Here is an 18,409-nt window from a genome sequence, read left to right on the forward strand (position 1 = left end):
CGGCAAAGACTCAACACACCAGAGTTGTGCCTCTTGGAGAAAATGAGCAGGGCCAAGCAGGTGGAGCAGAAAGACCTGGAGGGAAGGAGAGAAAGAGGGAGGGGGAAGGGGTGAGAGAGAAGTTCCTACTGCAACTGGGATGGTGAGAGAGAGCTGTTGCACCAGTGTATGGTGCAGCCCATACACTGTTTAGCATCTTCTCTCCTCCTCATTGCATATTAAAGGGCCTAACAGCAGGTCCCATCCCTACTGTTGTAAGACACACAGATATGCCTTTGCCATCTAGGAAACAGCTGTTACATGATATAAAGAGACTGATTTCTTCTGACGGTAAAGCCACAGGTGTGACCAATATGCCCAGAATGTGTCGCCAGCATCACAGAAAGAAATGCAAAAAGCTGCTTGATTTTAGTTTTAATAAAACTAGAGATGAGAAAAAAATGTTCTCATTGAAGTTCCTAAACCCTGTATGGTCTTATTTAACGAGAACAGTTAAGCTAAGGATGGCTTATTGGCTAGCTCAACAGTACCATTAATTCAGGCAAACTGCTCCTCTGCACCTCAACACGGTTCCTGCAGCCCTGCCTTGGCCTCATCACACCTCCAGCTGCCACCAGATGAAGGTCCTGGTCCTTGCTCACAAGTCCCTGCAGCAGACTCCCCGGCATCCTGAAGGCCGATGCCCACGCCAATCACATGGCATTAACCTGGAACCATCAGGAGGACTCAGACCTCAGCCAAGGGCAGAGGCCCTAGGAAGAGTTGATCAAGTGCAGTCTGTCGGGTGGGATGAAGTGGGAGAACCTTTGTGGAAGATCACCTACTAACTACGATGCTTTACAATGGTACCAGTGAATGGTATATAATGATGTGGTTGGTCTCTGGGGGCAGGGCAGGACTGATTAGGGAATAAGGACTGAGAGTGGCCACACTGGTATAAAGTCAAAGTTAGAAGGTCTGGCCATGTGGCTTTGCTGGTAGAGTGCATGCCTAGCATGTACAAGGCCCTGGGTTCAATTCCGGCGCCAGACTATACCTCAAGCTGGCAGCAGAATTCAGCAGCGGCACCCACATGGTTCTGGTTTGCAGCCATGAAAGTCCAAGACTTGAGAATGAGCCACGGGAGCGTTCATCAAGGTTCCAGAAAGTCATTTAGATCTGTCATTGTGTGGCAGGTTTTGCAAAACACACACACCACATGTATGCATGCACGCACCTACATACTTGCCAACATACCTTTTAATGATTGCTTAACAAAACTGTCCTGCAGTAGCAATGAGCTGTGGGGTGTGGAAAGGGTAGTGAGCATGCTGGCGACGTTCCTGTGCAAGACCAGGGAGGTGAACATTTCGGAAGGCAGGAACACGACAAGCTATTGACTCCCCCTGCCCCCTTGCCTCTGGGGGGCCATGAATTACCTATGGCAGGATACAGTAAAGACAGAATGATTCCAGTATTAGCCGAAGCAAAACCTAATTAGGAAGGCAAATTGATTTCCAAAAAAAGCATTGGATGATATGTTCCAGGACTGGCCGAGATGGTTTTTTAATTGTCTGTCCTTCTGCATTATTCATGCAAATGTGTGTCTTTGTAGCAAAGCCCAGCTGACTTTCTTCCTTCAGCCCATGGGGATTGAATGGCCATTCCTCTGGGCAGAGACAGGCACCCACGGGAAGATGGACCCAGAGATGAGCTGGGGAAGGCTCTGGGAATCGGGGTGAGGGAGGGACCCTGACTGAACTCTGTCTTTCTCCACTCCCCACCCCCCATCAGGTCGCCCGGTCTCAGGGGAAGGGCATCTTTCTCTTCCGGAGACTGAAGGACATCATGGACTGGAGGAAGGTAAGCCCCGCCCCCTTCTTCTTCTTCCAAGCCTCGCCCTCCTTCCTTCCCCCAGAACTCACTGGGTTGCCTGCCAAGGTTGCTCACAAGAGACTCAGCTCTGGGTTCAAATCCTGACCTCTCCCTACCCTTTCTAAGGCCTGCTGAGGACCCAATGGGCTGATGAGAAGGATCCCAGTTAGCTGTGCTCTTAAAAATGCGACCAGGGTCTCTTGAACCCTGGGGGTGACAGCGGTGCTGGGGGTGGGCAGCAGGAGGGCTCAGCTCCCAGAGTCTGCACACGTTTAATCAATGCCTTTCTCATTCCATACACTCCATTGTATCCCGTACACCTGTCAGGGCACTGTGGGGAAGAAGCTCACCATTGTGGAGGCGCAGCCTAACCGTGCCAACGTGAACCCCTCAGGCAGTCATGTGAGTAGAAGTGGTGAGGGGCGGGGGCTGGGAAGGAGAGCCCTGGCTGCCCAGGTGGGTGTCATGGCTGGGCAGGAAGGGGCAATGTCCTGATAGCCAGGAGACCCTAGTCCAGCTTACCAGTGGGAGGCCTGTGAGCCCAGAGAGTGTGTGATTCTGGGGTTTGGTCTTGGGTCTTCAAGAGGTCACTGAGATAGGGAGAGTTGTACCTGTGAGTGTTGCTGTCCCCTGAGCTGGTGGGAAAGAAGAGAAAGGGCCAGGCTTGCTCTGGTGGCCTCTAGGCAGCACTGTGCTGGAACTTCTACAGCCATGGCAGGGTGATTTCTCCTCCCAGGGTAAGCACTGGGCTCCCAAAGGGGGACTGACTCTCCCTCTCTCCCTCCATCCCTCCTGCCCTCTCTCTCTGTCCCTCCTTCCCTCTCTCCCTCCATCCCTCCTGCCCTCTCTCTCTGTCCCTCCTTCCCTCTCTCCTTCCATCCCTCCCTCCCTCCTTCCATTCCTTTCTCTCTCTCTCTCTCTCTGTCCCTCCCTCCCTCCCTCTCTCCTTCCATCCCTCCCTCCTTCCCTCCCTCCTTCCATTCCTCTCTCTCTCTCTCTCCCTCCCTCTCTTTCCATCCCTCCCTCCTTCCATTCCTCTCTCTCTCTCTCTCTCTCTCTGTCTCTGTCTCTGTCTCTCTCTGTATCCCTCCCCCTTCTCTCCCTTCCTTCTTCCCTTCACCCCCCGTCCCTCCCTCTCTCTCTGTCCCTCCCTCCCTCCCTCCTTCCCTCCCTCCCTCCCTCCCTCTCTCTTTCCATCCCTCCCTCCTTCCATTCCTCTCTCTCTCTCTCTCTCTCTCTCTCTCTCTCTCTCTCTCCCTCCCTCCCCCTTCTCTCCCTCCCTTTTTCCCTCCACCCCTCTCTCTGACAGAACCCAGAGCCCTTTATGCACTAGGCAAATGATCCTCACTAAACTCAACAAAGAGCTAAAGTTTTGAAATTTCGTTTCCTCCAAGAATTGAAGGAGCGAGAGGGCATGGTAGCTGCTTATCAGGCACATTACCCCCTTTGTCCCCAGCAGTACCCCTCCCTTGATGGATTAAACTGTATAGAACACACCGTGTGTTCTATATAATAACATTCTGCCCGTTAGCATGCGTGTCGGGGGAGGGGCAGAGGTTAAGAGTCTTCCTCAATGATTTCCCTTACCTCAGAGATAGGGCTTCTCACTGAATCCGAAGCTCACCTACTGAGCTAGACTGGGTGGCCAGTGAGCCCTAGGGAGCCCCTTGTCTCTGCCTCCCCAGTGCTTACATGCCTGCTTTTAAGAGGGTGTTGGGAATCTGAGCTCAGGTTACCATGCTTGTGTGCCCAGCGGTTTACCGACTGAGCCCCCCTTGACCATTTTTTGGTGTTCATTTCTGGAGTAGTGGAAGCAATCATCTTGTGCACTTGTCATGAAACCCCATGGCCAGAGCATTTGCACCAACCCAAGTCAAAACTCTACCCATTTGTGGTGATATTTTGTTTGTGCTTTAACAAGATCAGAGTGTGGGACGAGCCACTTGTCAGTCATAGAAGCCAGGCAGTGGTGCACACCTTTAATCCCAGCACTCGGGAGACAGAGGCAGATGGATCTCTGTGAGTTCAAGGCTCCTCTGGGCTACACGAGATTGAATCAGTCTGTAAGAGAAACAGAGCCAAGCAGTGGTAGCTCACACCTTCAATCCAGCAACAGAAAGGGATATGACTGGGAGGAGAGAGGAATATAAGGTGAGAGGAGACAGGAGTCCAGGGTTCAGTCCGAGGAGTTGTAGAGTAGGATGCCCTACTCAGTCTGAGGATTTTGTAGAGGTAAGAACCAGTGGCTGCTGCTCTGCTGCTCTGATCTTCAGACAAGCTTTATTTGTTTTTGTTTTGTTTTGTTTTTGTTTTTGTTTTTTTTTTTTTGGTTTTTCGAGACAGGGTTTCTCTGTGGTTTTGGAGCCTGTCCTGGAACTAGCTCTTGTAGACCAGGCTGGTCTCGAACTCACAGAGATCCGCCTGCCTCTGCCTCCCAAGTGCTGGGATTAAAGGCGTGCGCCACCGCTTTATTTGTTAAAGCACAAACAAAATACCACCACGCCCCTTCTATGCTGACCTCCCCCCCCCGCCCCCGGCTTTCTGAGGCATTGGCTATTCTGGTGACTCAGAGAAGTGGATCCTTTGTTGCTGCCTTATTTCACACAGACACTGGCTTCAGGTTTTGCCCATGTCACAGCATGCAGTTTGATTTGCTTTTTATCACTATGAATGTAAATGTCAGTACCCATATGTGGGCAGCCCAGGTCTAAAGAGGAACTCAGGCTCTGTGCACAGACTGCATGTGGCTCCACATCCTTGCTGCCCTCTGGCCAGTTGTGTGACTCCAGACATGTCACCTCACCTCTCTGTGCTTCTGGTGTGCATCTGTAGAACGGGAATTACATTAGTTCTTACCAGAGAGGATTGACGTGAGGACCCAACCAGATCCCCCAGGTAGTGCCAGCATGGCACCCAGTGCACAGGGCACTCTCAGTGTGTGGTACTGATTAGCACTGTCACAACCAGGACACGAAGAGTTCTGATGACCAGAAAGAGGAGATACCAGTGGAGAACTATGTGGCTCAGCGTTATGTGGAAAACCCCTACCTGATAGGAGGTAAGGTGGGTGGGTTATGTCTGTCCCCTGCCCTCTGAGCATCCAGTCAACACCTAAGTCAGCAAAGACCTGGCCTGTCACCAGGCCTGGAAGGGGACAGAGACAGAGACCTGTCTGTACACTCCTATGGCCTGTGCAGTTCCCCCAGCCTGGCATGCTTTTCCCACTCCCACGGGGGTCAGAGAAATTCTCCGTGGAAAGCCAGCTCACTCACTCCTGCTTTCACTCAATGAAACACCTACCAGGAGCCTCCTTGCTGCCAGCCACTGTCCTGGGCTGTGCTCTGAGAGCTTGCTCTCTGTGAGTAGGCAGCAGCAAGCCTGAAGGTCAGCCACACAGGGCTATGGAGAACAGGGCAAGGGGACAGAGTGTGTGTGACAGGGAATCAGGAAACCAGGTCACCTCAGGGATGGCCTATGAGCAGGCGTGGAGGAAGAATGCTGCTGGGAGGCCATTCCTAGCACAGAGGCTGATGGGAAACCCTTCCTAAAGCCCAGACAGCTGCCCTGGGCTTTTCCCATATGAATTACCTAAGGGGTTTCACTGTAGCCACACTAATGCCACTTGGCACCCCCCAATCTCTTCCCTGTCCCCTGGTAATGACCCCTGGTGGAGGGCAGCCTCCGGGTCTCTCCTCTTTTTTCCTCCCCCAGCGACTCCAGCTCTCTGTCCCCAGCCAAGCCCTTGCCCTTGAACCCCAAATCACTTGGGACTCTCCCAGCAACTCCGTATCAATGTGCCTCAGGTTCAGAACTGCTCCCCAATCTGGCTCACTCTGCAGTTTCTCCACCTGGGCCACGGCTTCTCCTCCCCCTGTTGCTAAGCCAGAGTCTGGTCCTTTCTTGCTACTGTTTTATTCTTTGTTTTTAACTTGTATTTACTATTTTAGCAATGTATAGGTGCTTGTGTCTGTGTGGGGGTATGTGCAGGTGTAGGCAGTACAGGTGCCTGCAGAGGCAAGGGGTATCTGATCTCTTGAAGCTGGAGATAAAGGAGGTGTGTGTGCCGAGTGCTGAACTCAGGTCCACACTCTTAGCCCCGGAGCCATCTCTCCAGCCCCCTTTCTGCTGTTCTTCATCAAGTCCCGCAGTTCTAAAGCTGCCATCTGGCCACCCCTCTCACTGCGGTCCCAGTCCTAGCTGCTTGTCTCCTCCTGGGTGGCTGAACTGGCCTCATGGTGCTCCCCTGCCCTGGTCCCTTAGACTCCATGCCAGCACAGTAGCCATCCCTCAGGACTTTGAGGTCCTGCTGGAGTGTCACATATGGTGGTAGACACTTCCTTTTTTTTTTTTTTGCACCCGTAGGGAAGGAGAGGGTGGAGGCACAGGTGGGACTGGAGGGGAATGATTGACGGCTGCCATGGAGAGGCAGGGTCTTTGGATAGAAGAAAGACGGATGAGAAACTCGGTGGCAGGAAACACTCTAGCCAGCGGCTCCCTGTGTTTTATAGAACAAACCCTACAGACTGCATGGCGATGTGGCCCTGTCCGCATCACTGTCCTCATCTGCACACGGCCTGGCCCCTGCCACCTGTCTCCTCTGCCACCTGCCTCACTTTCTGTCCTCTCCCATGGGCCTTTGCCCATCTGTATCTAGGTCCTCCCCAGCCTGGGTTGGGCCAACACCTGTCTGGGTGTCTGTCAGTGAGTCTCTACCTCTCATAGGGGCTTCCTGGGCCCCTAAGCCTCCAGCCTTGCTCCAACACTGTCCTACCCAACCTCGCCCTGTGCCCTGTGTAGCTGTGCTTAGGGCCTCAAACAGGTAGATCCCCATCTGTCTGTCCATCCCCTGATATGATCTGCAGCCTAGCCCAGCCTGACAGCCGGTCAGTATCTGCTACACAAACCAGTTCTTCCCACAGGCCGCAAGTTCGACCTGCGAGTCTATGTTCTGGTGATGTCGGTGAGTCACCCAGGCTGGGCCTCCTGTGAGCCCAGGGACATGGAGGGAGGCCCCTGAGGCGGATGTCCCTAGTGTTACGTCCTAACGGTCCGTATCTAGAGCTGTAGTCTCCACCTCTCTCACTCAGCTCAGCAGGTAACCATAGCAATCATGTGCTGAGCATCACCTGAGCACCAGGCCCCAGCACTCCGCTGTAACAACTCAGTGAGGCCCTTGGTTATCAGCCTCAGTTTACAGAGAGAATGGATGCATAAAGGTTAACCAAGAGTGCTTGGGAGGCAGAAGTAGGAGGATCTCAAGTTCAAGGTCAGCTTGGTCTCCATAGTGAGTTCCAGGCCAGTTGTATAGCAGGATCCCATCGCAGTAAAGTAAAAGCCAAAACAGACACAGAGAGGTTGAATGACTTGCCTAAGGTCACACAGCAGGTAAACAGCTAAACTGGGATTCAAACCCAGACACTTGAACTCCAGAGCCTGCTGTATTCCCTTCACCCATTTATAATTCATTCATTTATCCATTCAGCACCTGCTTAAACCTTCATGATGTACACGCTGCTGGGAAAAAGAATTCAGTGTCTCATGCTTAGCCTATCCTTCAGGACCTTGAGGTCCTGGTGGGGTGTCATGCATGGTGGTAGACCCATCATTTTGCTTCCTTTGCACCCCCAGGGAAGGTAGGGGGGAGTCACAGGGTGGGCGTAGAGGGAATGATTGAAGGCTGCTATGGAGAGAAGGCAGGGCCTTCTAGGTAGAAGGAAGACAGGTGAGAAACTCAGTGGCATGGAAACACTCTGAGCATCATTTCCCTTTTCTCTCTCCCTCATCCCCACCAGTACATCCCTCTGCGGGCTTGGCTGTACCGTGATGGCTTTGCCCGATTCTCCAACACCCGCTTCACACTGAATAGCATCGATGACCATTGTATCCTTCCAGAGACATCCCTTCCAGTCCCCTCCTCCAGTGTCCCCAGCCCCGGCCCCAGGGAACTTTTCCACTCCAAGGATACTTACCAGGTTCCCTGGGATCTGAGCACGAGAGAAGCCCTATTCAAGACCTGCTTGGTTCTTTCTCTCTGGGGTTCCCAGACTCTCTGGAGAGCAGTCTGCTCAGAGAAGGGCCCCTCAATGTCTCTGCTGGATGGTGATCTCCAGGGTGTCCAGCACTCAGGTTTACCTGTACTCACAGGAGCGGACAGATTGAGCTTAGCAGAACCTCTGCATCCTTCTTCTGGCATCTTCACAGTGCTCACATCAATCATTCATTTAAATACAGTTCCTTCTTCACCATCTGATTAGTAGACATCACTGTCCTGGCAAAGCTAGGGCAGAAGGAGGATGTGTGTGTGTGGCTGGTGGGCATGTAAAATGCTATAACCATCAGGAATGAGCTGATAAATGGCTGCCAAAAATCCGATGCACGTACCCTGTGAGCGAGCGAGCCCCTTTGGTGTGTGTACCACAGATACACCCACACATGGGAACGGATGGGCTTAAAGGCTGCGCACGGCATAGCCTTGATGGAGAGCAAAACCCAGGAGACAACCAGACAGACAGTGGCACACTTACACAGTGGACTACTGCACAACTGTTAAGTAAGACACTGGAACGGCGTTAGGTACCAATAGCAAACAGTCTCCAAGAAAAAACTAGAACAGCAAAATGTTTACTCCCATTCAGGTTGAACCATGTCTGTGGTTTGCTTGGTTTGTGCACAGGCATCTCTGATTGACAGACAGGAAACTGGAAACAGTCCTGGCGGTATGGCTCAGTGGTAGAGCCCTTGCCTTATATGCAAGGCCATAGATTTAATCCCAGTACTGACATTAAAAAAAAAAAAGAAAGAAAGAAAGAAAGAAAGAAAGAAAGAAAGAAAGAAAGAAAGAAAGAAAGGAAAAAGAAAAAGAAAGAAGAAAGAAATGGAGGGAAGAAAGAAAATCTAGACATAGAAACTGCCTTGGCAAGGAAAAATGAGGGGAAAGGAGATTATCTGCACACATGCACACACGCACATGCACACGTGCACACACACGCGTGCGGCACATGCCTGTAATCTCAGTATGTGGGAGGTTGAGACAGGAGGATTTTGAGTCTGAGATTACTCTAAGTCATAAAGCGAGACTCTGTATTTAAAAACAAACAAACAATCAGGACTGAACTGTAACTCAGCGGAGTGCTTTTCTAGCATACAGAAAGCCCTGACTTCCGTCCCACAGCCAACAAACAGGCTGTAAAGGCTGTGATGACCCAGGCCTGTAATCCCAGCACTGAAGCAGGACGCTCAAATGTTCAAGGTCATCTTAAGTATAGAGTGAGTTGGGGCCAACCTAGGCTACAGCATCAATAACAAAACAAATGGGCAGGTTGTATTTTGTTTTCGAATTTTTAGGCCCTAGCTTCAAAAGAGAATGGAGGAACAATCCAGAGCTCCTGGGGGGGGGGGGGAATGGGGCTAACACGGGGCAGCCTACTGAGGGGAGGATGCCAGCCCAGGCTTTGAGCCAGCCTCCTCTCTCTGCCCTGAGTTCAGCTTTCAGTTTAAGTGTGTGCCTTAAGTAATACATTTGAATGGCCTGCCCATCGCTTGGGCCTTCCTGTGCATGCTCACGCATGCTTTATGACTTCTTTTCCTTGTTTTGCTGATCCACTTCCAGTGTGTTCATTCTACCCCACAATCCCAACAAGCCTGGGCCACATGCATGCCATCAACTTAGTTTGTATTGCTGTTTATTTTTATTAAAATTAAGTGACACACGCAAACCACACAGAGCACTGTCTGTCTGAGTGACCCTTCAGTAAATGCCACTTAGGAGTGCTGGTGCAAGCGCTGTGCTCCTGAGGACATACTGAAGAAGCAGAGCCTTCCCAGGGGCCTGGCTCCACTTGCTAAATATTCACCCCGAGAGCACAGCACTTTCCACCCTTCTTGCTGGCACTCAGGGGCAGAGGCAGGTGGATCTTTGTGAGTTCGAGGCCGGCCTGGTCTACAAGAGCTAGTTCCAGGACAGGCTCCAAAGCTACAGAGAAATCCTGTCTCAAAACACCAAAACCAAAACCAAAACAAAACAAAACAAAATTATTTTGAAATTAAAATATACAGAAAACTTCAAAAAAGACTATGAAGGAGCTTCAGGGCCTCCCACTGGCCTGGAGTTCATTAATTCTCAGGGTCCCCCCACCAGTCTGGAGCTCACGCATTCTCAGAGTCTCTCACTGGCCTGGAACTCACTCATTCTCAGGGTCTCTTAGGGACCTGGAGCTCACTGATTCTCAGGGTCTCCCACTGACCTGGAGTTCACCTGTTCTCAGGGGCTCTTAGGGACCTGGAGCTCACCCATTCTCAGGGTCTCCCACTGACCTGGAGCTCACCTGTTCTCAGGGTCTCTTAGGGACCTGGAGCTCACCGATTCTCAGGGTCTCCCACTGACCTGGAGTTCACCTGTTCTCAGGGTCTCTTAGGGACCTGGAGCTCACACGATCTGCTGGGCTGGCGTGCTGGCTCTAGTGATCCTGTCTCCCCATCAGTGGTGGGCGTACAAGCACATGCTACCATGTCCAGAGTTGCTTGCTTGCTTGGTTTTTGAGACAAAGCCTCACCATGTATCTCTGACTGGCCTAGCACTCAACCTGTAGACCACAGAGATTCACTTGCCTGTGCTTCCTGAGTGCTGGGATTAAACATATGTGCCTGGCCATTCCCAGAATTTTTTCCCTATGGCTTCTGGGCATCATGCTTAGGAGGCAAGCTCTTTATGACGGAGATATCCCTCCAACCCTAAACATTTAAAATAATAATTTTTGGATCACAAAACAAGAAATGACAGTCTTAATTTTGGTATATATAATATATAGTATACACGCAATAATTCACACACACACATAGAAACAAATACAGCACAACTTAGCCTGGGTGCTGGGATGGGTTGCAATTGGTCTGCATGGTGTTCAGTATCTACCAATCATGTCTGATGTGGGAATCCCCTCTGTTTGCTGTGAATATGTTTTAATATTTTTATTACATACTCTTTGGCCTGTTAGCTCAGCTTCTTATTAACCGAGTCTTACATTCTAAATTAACCCATCTTTATTATTTAAAATTTTACCATGAGGCTTATGGTTTGTTACCTCACATCTTGCTTCCTGGGTGGCTACAAGGTGTCTGCTTGACTCCGCCTTCTTTCTCCCTGTATTTAGTTTAGTTTTTCCACCTAGCTATATTCTGCCCCGTCATAGGCCAAAGCAGCTTCTTTACTAATGGTAATAAAAACATATTCATATCATACAGAGGGGAATCCCACATCACATGTTGAAGTACTGAGTTGTCAGAATGCTCTGACAAGGACATGTCTGAATGAGACAAGTTCCATGTGGGCGATTGATTTGTTAACAATCCCATCTCTACTTTTATTCCCAAGAGAGATAATAAAATTTACATTTATTGTTAGACATATAAGATATACTCCACCACTAGGATTTATTTATGGGAGGGTGTGGAGGGAGGAAAGGGAAGGGGAAATGTCATAATTATATTACAATCTTTATATTACATAATTATAATTTGTAATATAATTATGACATTTGCCCCTTCCCTTTCCTCCCTCCTAGCTTCTTTCCCCATAGTCCTAGGGGAAGAATGCTGAGGAAGGGTTTTCGAATGGCGGGCATTGTCCTTCTCTGGGCCTCTAAAGTGTCACCCTTGCTATAGAGATTGTTCAGGGGCAAACAAGATGGCGTTTTGTGCATCACAGGGTCATACTAGAGGTGACGATGGTGGTAACACACATGGCAGACTCTCAGGCCAGGGTTCCTCAGCACCCTGCTTCCTCCCAACACTGGGTCCCTTCTCTGAATCCCTACAAAGGGGTGGTTTCTGTACTTGTTAGGAGTCGCCTTGTGTGTTGGAAATCGTAGCGTCGTCCTCTCAGCTCTGCCAAGCACACAAGAGGCTCTTCATCCAATCCCCCAAACAACCCTGGGAGGCCCGTGTGCTGTGTTGCTCCCAGACCACGGGCTGGTGTCTTAGGTTTCTGTGCTGAAGCACCATGACCAAAAGCAAACTGAGGAGAAAAGGGCCTATTTGGCATACTTCCTTCCACATTGTAATCCCTCACTGAGTGAAGTCAGGACGGAACCTGGAGGCAGGAGCTGATGCAGCAGTCATGGAGGGGTGCTGCTTACTGACTTGCTCAGTCTAGGACCGTGGGCTAAGTCCTCCCTATCAATCACTAATAAGAACATTCCCTAGAACTGGATCTTACGGGGGCATTTCCTCCATTGAGGCTCCCTCCTTTCAGATAAATCGAGCTTGTGTCAAGTTGACATTAAATCAGCCAGCACAGCTGGTGAACAGGCTCCGAGAGTTTACCCAGATTGTTGAAGAATTCACGCCCCCTGAGATGTACCCAGGACTTGCACCCAGGCCAGTCTGACTCCAAAGCCCATGCATATAAACTCTGCACTTTTTTAAAAAGCTTTTCTTGTTAGCTTCTGAGCCAGGTCCAGGGTCTCAGTGCAGTCTCTGGGCAGCAGGGAATATAGCCACCTCTCTGTGCATGCTAGCCCTTGACCGTCAACCTCTGCCAGATGTTCACCTCACCAATGTCGCTGTGCAGAAGACATCTCCTGACTACCACCCCAAAAAGGTGAGGAAGCTAGCCATCTGCCCTCCTTCTGGGCCAAGTGGGTGGGACAAGCAGAGTGACATGGAGCCCAAGACGGGCCACAGTTTATCAGAGAGGGCAGGATTGCCCTTCCCATCTGCGAGATGGGTTCATCTAGCATGAACCTCAATGTTTGAATGTCAAACTAATGTACCTCTAAACAAAATGTATCCTATCCTCATATCTTAGGTATCTCTTGTTGATCAACCAACCCATCAATTGGTAGATCATACAGAAGATATTCTGATTATCAATCACCTATCAATCTCCCTGTCTGTCTGTCTGTCTATCTATCATCTACCTATTTATCACCAATCCATATGATAACCTGAAAGTAGGTACAACTATAAAATCAGGTTTTCCTCCCCTGGTTCATCTCACATCATATAATCTGGATGGCCAGAGACACATCCCATCCTCCTAGCTATGTAGGCCTTCACTCCATCTTGAGGGGCACACCCAAACTCCCCAATCCCGGGGCTCAGATGCAGCCCTCCTGCCAGGCTGCAGGGGCCCTGCACAGGGTCTCATTCGGGGGGATGATCAGATGAGCTCTTCTCCCACCCCGATTGCCTGGGGCTCAGGGCTGCAAATGGATGATCCAGCGCTTCCGACAGTACCTAGCCTCCAAACACGGTCCCGAGGCCGTAGAGAGACTCTTCAGGGACATGGACAACATCTTCATCAGGAGCCTGCAGAGCGTGCAGAAGGTGATCATCAGCGACAAGCACTGCTTCGAGCTGTACGGCTATGACATCCTCATCGACCAGGACCTCAAGCCGTAAGTGAGTGGCCCAGGGAGCCAGAGGCCAGGGCGGCCGTGATGGGCTGCACGTCCCAGTGCACACACCATGGTTTGAAGCCCAGCTCTGTTGCTTCTTAGATGTGCAAACTTGGACATGTTTCCTTTTACTGTGCCTCAGTTTTCCAGTCTGTAAATTGGGGCTGATGAGAGTATCTGTCCATATGGGACTGTTAAAGGGATAAATGAGATCGAATCTGTGCTGGTTTTAAAGGGACCTCTACCAGGTATTTGCAGATTTGATGGTGCATGACATTCCAGCAGGAGTCCATTTCTATTCACAGATAGAGAGGCCATGATAAACCAGGAAAAAGAGAAAACAATTCTACCTAAGTCTAGCTGGGGAAACCAGTGAGGTGACTTGACTCTTAGGAGCAAGGCTAAGCAGTTTCTAGAGAATAGGAGCTCGCAGACAGGAACACCACTGAGGGAGAGAGCCCCCACCTCAGGAGGCCATGGGAGCCCTTGTCACCCTTCACAAGGACTGTGAGTGGGCCCAGTCTTGTGAGGGTCTCCTGTAGGAAATCAGTCTCTCTGACTCAGAGACAGCAGCAGCCGCACCCTGCCAGGGGCCAGCATGTCACAGCACACTCCTCCCACGGCTTCAGCCTTACATTCTTTCTGCCTTCTCCTCCACCTGAGCCTCAGGGGGAGTGAAAGAGAGATCTGATCACGTTCTCCCTCGTAGGGCTGAGCACTCGGCTGCATTGTCACGGTAATCATTGCTATTTCTTTGTACCCATGAGTCTCTGCAGTAGCTGCAGCCATCTAAAGAAAGGTTTCCCAGGCCAGGGCCGAAGAAGGAACAATCAGGCTGTGGAAGCATCTAGATTTAGAAGGCATTTCATGGGCATAATGTCCATTTAGCAGAACAACCGCAATAGCTTCCCCACTAGGGTCTATACCCTCCCCGCTACAGGGTTTTGTCTTGACTGCAGTATCACACATGAGCTCCTTCCTGCAGAACAGGCCTTAGATCCAGCTGGAAAACAGCTGTGGCCCAAGTGGGCCATTGCTGTGCCAGCGGGCACATCTGGCATGCTAGCGGTACTAGCAGTTTGTACTTACAGCTGAGCAAAACCGTTAACTCCCCTCTGCCAGCCTGCACGGTGCCTTCAGCCCCACAAGTGCTAGCCAGCAAGGAGGGAGCATCCAGTCCCAGCCTGACATCTCGATGTCCTGCAACAAGAGTGCACTGTTGTCAGCAATAGGGTCTTACCATCTAGTCCTGGCACCCAACAATAGCAGTGTAATCGCCTGGCCAACCACTCAGCGAGGTAACCCACGGTAGCACTAGAATTTGTATTCAGTGACCTTACAGCTTCTAGGAGTATCTTTTCTGCCCACATGGGGTAGCTTTAACCAACTCTTTAACCATTGTTTTAGCATTTCCAGACATGGGTTGTTGTGGGATTTTTCTCCATCATCTTGTTGAGTGTCCTCTCCATGCAACCATAGAATTTATAGCTGTTCCAATCCTTTGCATCTTGGGTGGATCTATTTCCCATCCTCACCTGGGTGTGTTTGCCCATCTTTTGGATGCTTTTCTAAGCTGTAGGACACTCAGAGACTCGTTTGTATTATGTCATGAAACCTTCAGGCAGGATCTCTGATACCTTCCCCACAGTTATCCTCTGCCCTCCCTAGGTGGCTCCTAGAAGTCAACGCATCTCCTTCGCTGACAGCCAGCAGCCAGGAGGACTATGAACTCAAGACCTGCCTGCTGGAAGACACCCTGCATGTGGTGGACATGGAGGCCAGGTGGGGTCTTGTCATTTGTACGCTATCTATGGCTGATCGTCCCCTGTCAAGGAAGAGGGGACTCAGATCCTTGAGATACTTACTTCATAGATGGAGAAACTGAGATGTCCATAGGCGCAAGAACTCCGTATAGCTGGATTCACTCAGTTTCCCACTGTGGGACCCTGCGACGGGCACTTTATCTTGCTGAGCCATAGCTTCCTCATGTGTGGAAAGCATCGTAACTCTCCTTGGGGCTGTCAGATTAACTCACCATGACAATTCATCGTTAAGTACCTGGCTCATGGTATCAACCAAGAGGCTCATTACCACTCTTAACACTGTGTCTCCAGTGGAAAGAATACAGGGCCATGTCAAGGGTGGGTGAATCCCTAGGTTGCGAGGGGAACAGATTTTAAACCAGAAACTACAAATTAGGAGCACATTATTAACGGTGAACAGGGCCTCGGAGGAAGTGTGGGTGGCCCTGTTGAAGAGCTGCCGGGCACCTGGCTCAGGTGGGAGGGACCAGTCCTGTCTCAAAGTCTCACCGACTGCATGTTCTTTCCCCCTCTGCACCCCCAGACTCACAGGAAGGGAGAAGAGAGTCGGGGGCTTCGACCTCATGTGGAATGACGGCCCTGTCAGCAGAGAGGAGGGGCCTTCTGACCTATCAGGGATGGGAAACTTTGTGACCAACACACACTTAGGTATGCTGAGCCAGACAGAAAGTGGGTGGGACAGAAACATCACAGGAAGTGTGGGTGGACTGGGGGCAGCTTGGCACAGCCGTGAGATCACATAAATCCAACCTGCAGCATAGCAGCTGTGTGACTCAGGCAAACGGCTTGCCCTCTGTTCTTCATCCATAACATACAGATGAGTAGGGTCTTACAGGGAGTGTGTCCAACCTGCAATCCGGGGACCCCATGAACCAAATGCAGCCAAGGGTAGCAATGACTGTGGCCTAACACAAAACAGTATACTCAAAAGTGTGAGATTTTTCTTCGAGTGTGTGTAATTTTTTGCACAGTTCTTAAGTGTGAGCTTTGCAGACGACAATGCCTGGTTACAGTGTTAAAAGGTTGGACACTCCTGATAGGACCCTGCCCAGGATGGAGAGAGATTCCTGAGCCATCAGGAAGGCGATTTCAAGACTCAGGTGCAGAACAAATTATCATTAGAAAAGTTAAAGACTGTGGAACTCTGTGATAAAGTTAGGATATAAAATGTGAGAATTTCCCAATTATAGAAATTCACACTCATTGTAGAATATTTGAAAACTAAAGAAGGAAAATTTAAAACACATCCAGACATAACCATCATTAACAATCTGTTGTTTCCTTCCAGTTTTAAAAAAATGCATATATTCATATTTTTATAAGTCTGGCACCAGACTGGCATTCGGAGTCCCGCTTTCCGCGTGGCACCCTCCATTCAGGAATACAAAGGCCCTCCCGCGGGCAGCATGTGTTAGCCAGGGCCAGGCTAAACAATTACGTGCATTACCACATTCCATGTGGTCGCTTCTGTGACCACCCCACGGATGAGGAAATGGTCTCCAAAGGTTGCACCCACCGCAGAAGGCTGTTGTCATGGTGACGGGCCAGCCTGAACCCTAGCCCCCAATCCTTACCTCTAGACTCTCCTAGTCCCAGAAGATGAACCCTAACCCAATCCTTACCTGTAGACTCTCCTAGTCCCAGAAGATGAACCCTAACCCCAATCCTTACTCTAGACCCTCCTAAACCTGGAAGATGAACCCTAACCCAATCCTAACCTCTAGACTCTCCTAGTCCCGGAAGAGTCACAAAGTGGTCAGTGCGAGGCTGCAGAACAATTCAGCTCGAGTGTGTGCCAGCGCTTACCAAGCTGATTTCTTATCACTGGGCATCAGGCACAATTTCATTTTTTTTCTAAATAACACTGTGGTGAACATGCTCTCCATGAAACCCACTGAAACGATTTCTTTCTAGACCCCTGGAAGTAGAGACAAAGGGACAGACTCACTGGACTAACAGGAAAGGAAGCCAAGCCAGGTCTTCGCCCCTTAGTGAATTTATTATTTTATGTGAATTCCATTGATTTCCAAAGGGGCTTCAGTTTTTACTTTGTCTTTCTTCTCTTGTAAGCTGTCCTGGCTTTTTATGATTTCCCTTTTTATTTTTAATGATAGACTACTTTCATGAAGTAACATGAACCAAGTTCTTACAGGAAATTTACTTTGTGTGTGTGTGGGATTAAGACAGATGCTCATGTAGCCAAGGCTGTTGTTTAACCCATCATGCAGCCAAAATAATTTGAATTTATGGTCCTTCTGTCTCTACTCCTGAGTGCCAGGGCCATAGGTTTTCGTGCTACCAGGGCTTGAACCCAGGACCTCATGCATGTCAGCAATCACTCCACCAACTGAGCCACACATAGGCCAAGCTGGCCTTGAATTCGCTATGGAGCTAAGGCTGGTCTTGAAGTCCTTTTTAATCCTCCTGCCCCAGTCTACAAAGTACTGGGGTTATAGGCATGTGCTACTATGCCTGCTCCCATTACCTGTTTTCTTTAATTTTTTTGAAACAGAATCTCACTATGCAGTTTTGATGGCCTAAAACTCAATATATAGACCAGGCTGGCCTCAAACTAACAGAAATCCACCTGACCCTGCCTCCAGAGTGCTGGGATTAAATGTATATGTTGCTATGCCCAGCCTATTCCTGTTTTTCTCTGGGTTGCCTATAATTTTCTCTATTTGTCAAGACATGGTGTTAATGGCCGAAGACACAGCCCGTCCCACCCTGATCCAGCAAATGTACAGTAGTAAATATTTTCCCAAGTTTCTCATTTTTAAAAATTTTGTTATATAATGTTTTTGTTAAATTTTGTTTTATGACTTCTATTTTATTTTTTTGTGACAGGGTCTCACTATGTAGTTCTGGATGGCCTGAAACTTACTATGTAGACCGGGCTGGCTTTGAATTCGGAAATCTACCTGTTTTTGTCTCCCGAGTGCTGAGTTTCTGTTTTTTTATGACGAGAATTTTTTTTATTATTTATTTATTTAGACACTTGTTCATGGCTCTGCCATATCTGCCTTCATGTTTCTGGCTTCTTGAACATTTCAGTTGCACTTTCTGTTTGGACTTTTGTTTTCTCCTAGCTATTTCTTCCTTCCTTTATCTATTTATTTATTTAATGTGCACTGGTGTTTTGCCTATATATATATATATATGTGTGTGTGTGTAAGAGTGTTGGATCCCCTAGAACTGGAGTTACAGACAGTTGTGAGCTGCCAAGTGGGTGCTGGGAATTGAACCCAGGTCCTCTGGAAGGGCAATGGGTGCTCTTTCTTAAACATGGAGCCATCTCTCCAACCCTGAGAAATTTTGTATCTTTTAAGGAGTTTC

The 18,409-nt window shown here is 49.6% G+C and overlaps 1 protein-coding gene across 5 annotated transcripts in view; it reads left to right on the forward strand.

Annotated features, from left to right (window-relative positions):
- The window catches only part of Ttll9 (tubulin tyrosine ligase like 9), a 44,039-nt gene that overhangs the window by 23,927 nt on the left and 1,703 nt on the right, over positions 1 to 18,409 (forward strand). For 2 of the 5 annotated variants that reach the window (XM_075963884.1, XM_075963885.1), the window contains 9 exons: positions 1,774 to 1,842; positions 2,182 to 2,256; positions 4,822 to 4,912; positions 6,774 to 6,814; positions 7,647 to 7,734; positions 12,393 to 12,451; positions 13,054 to 13,250; positions 14,919 to 15,032; positions 15,597 to 15,721. In XM_075963884.1, the coding sequence (XP_075819999.1) occupies positions 1,774 to 1,842; positions 2,182 to 2,256; positions 4,822 to 4,912; positions 6,774 to 6,814; positions 7,647 to 7,734; positions 12,393 to 12,451; positions 13,054 to 13,250; positions 14,919 to 15,032; positions 15,597 to 15,721 (859 nt within the window). Of the gene's footprint in view, positions 1 to 1,773; positions 1,843 to 2,181; positions 2,257 to 4,821; positions 4,913 to 6,773; positions 6,815 to 7,646; positions 7,735 to 12,368; positions 12,452 to 13,053; positions 13,251 to 14,918; positions 15,033 to 15,596; positions 15,722 to 18,409 lie in introns of all 5 variants that reach the window. The other 3 variants (XM_075963888.1, XM_075963886.1, XM_075963887.1) reach the window with 3 other exon arrangements.

The sequence above is a fragment of the Microtus pennsylvanicus genome, chromosome 2 (genome assembly GCF_037038515.1).
Source record: "Microtus pennsylvanicus isolate mMicPen1 chromosome 2, mMicPen1.hap1, whole genome shotgun sequence".
Lineage (NCBI taxonomy): Eukaryota > Metazoa > Chordata > Mammalia > Rodentia > Cricetidae > Microtus > Microtus pennsylvanicus.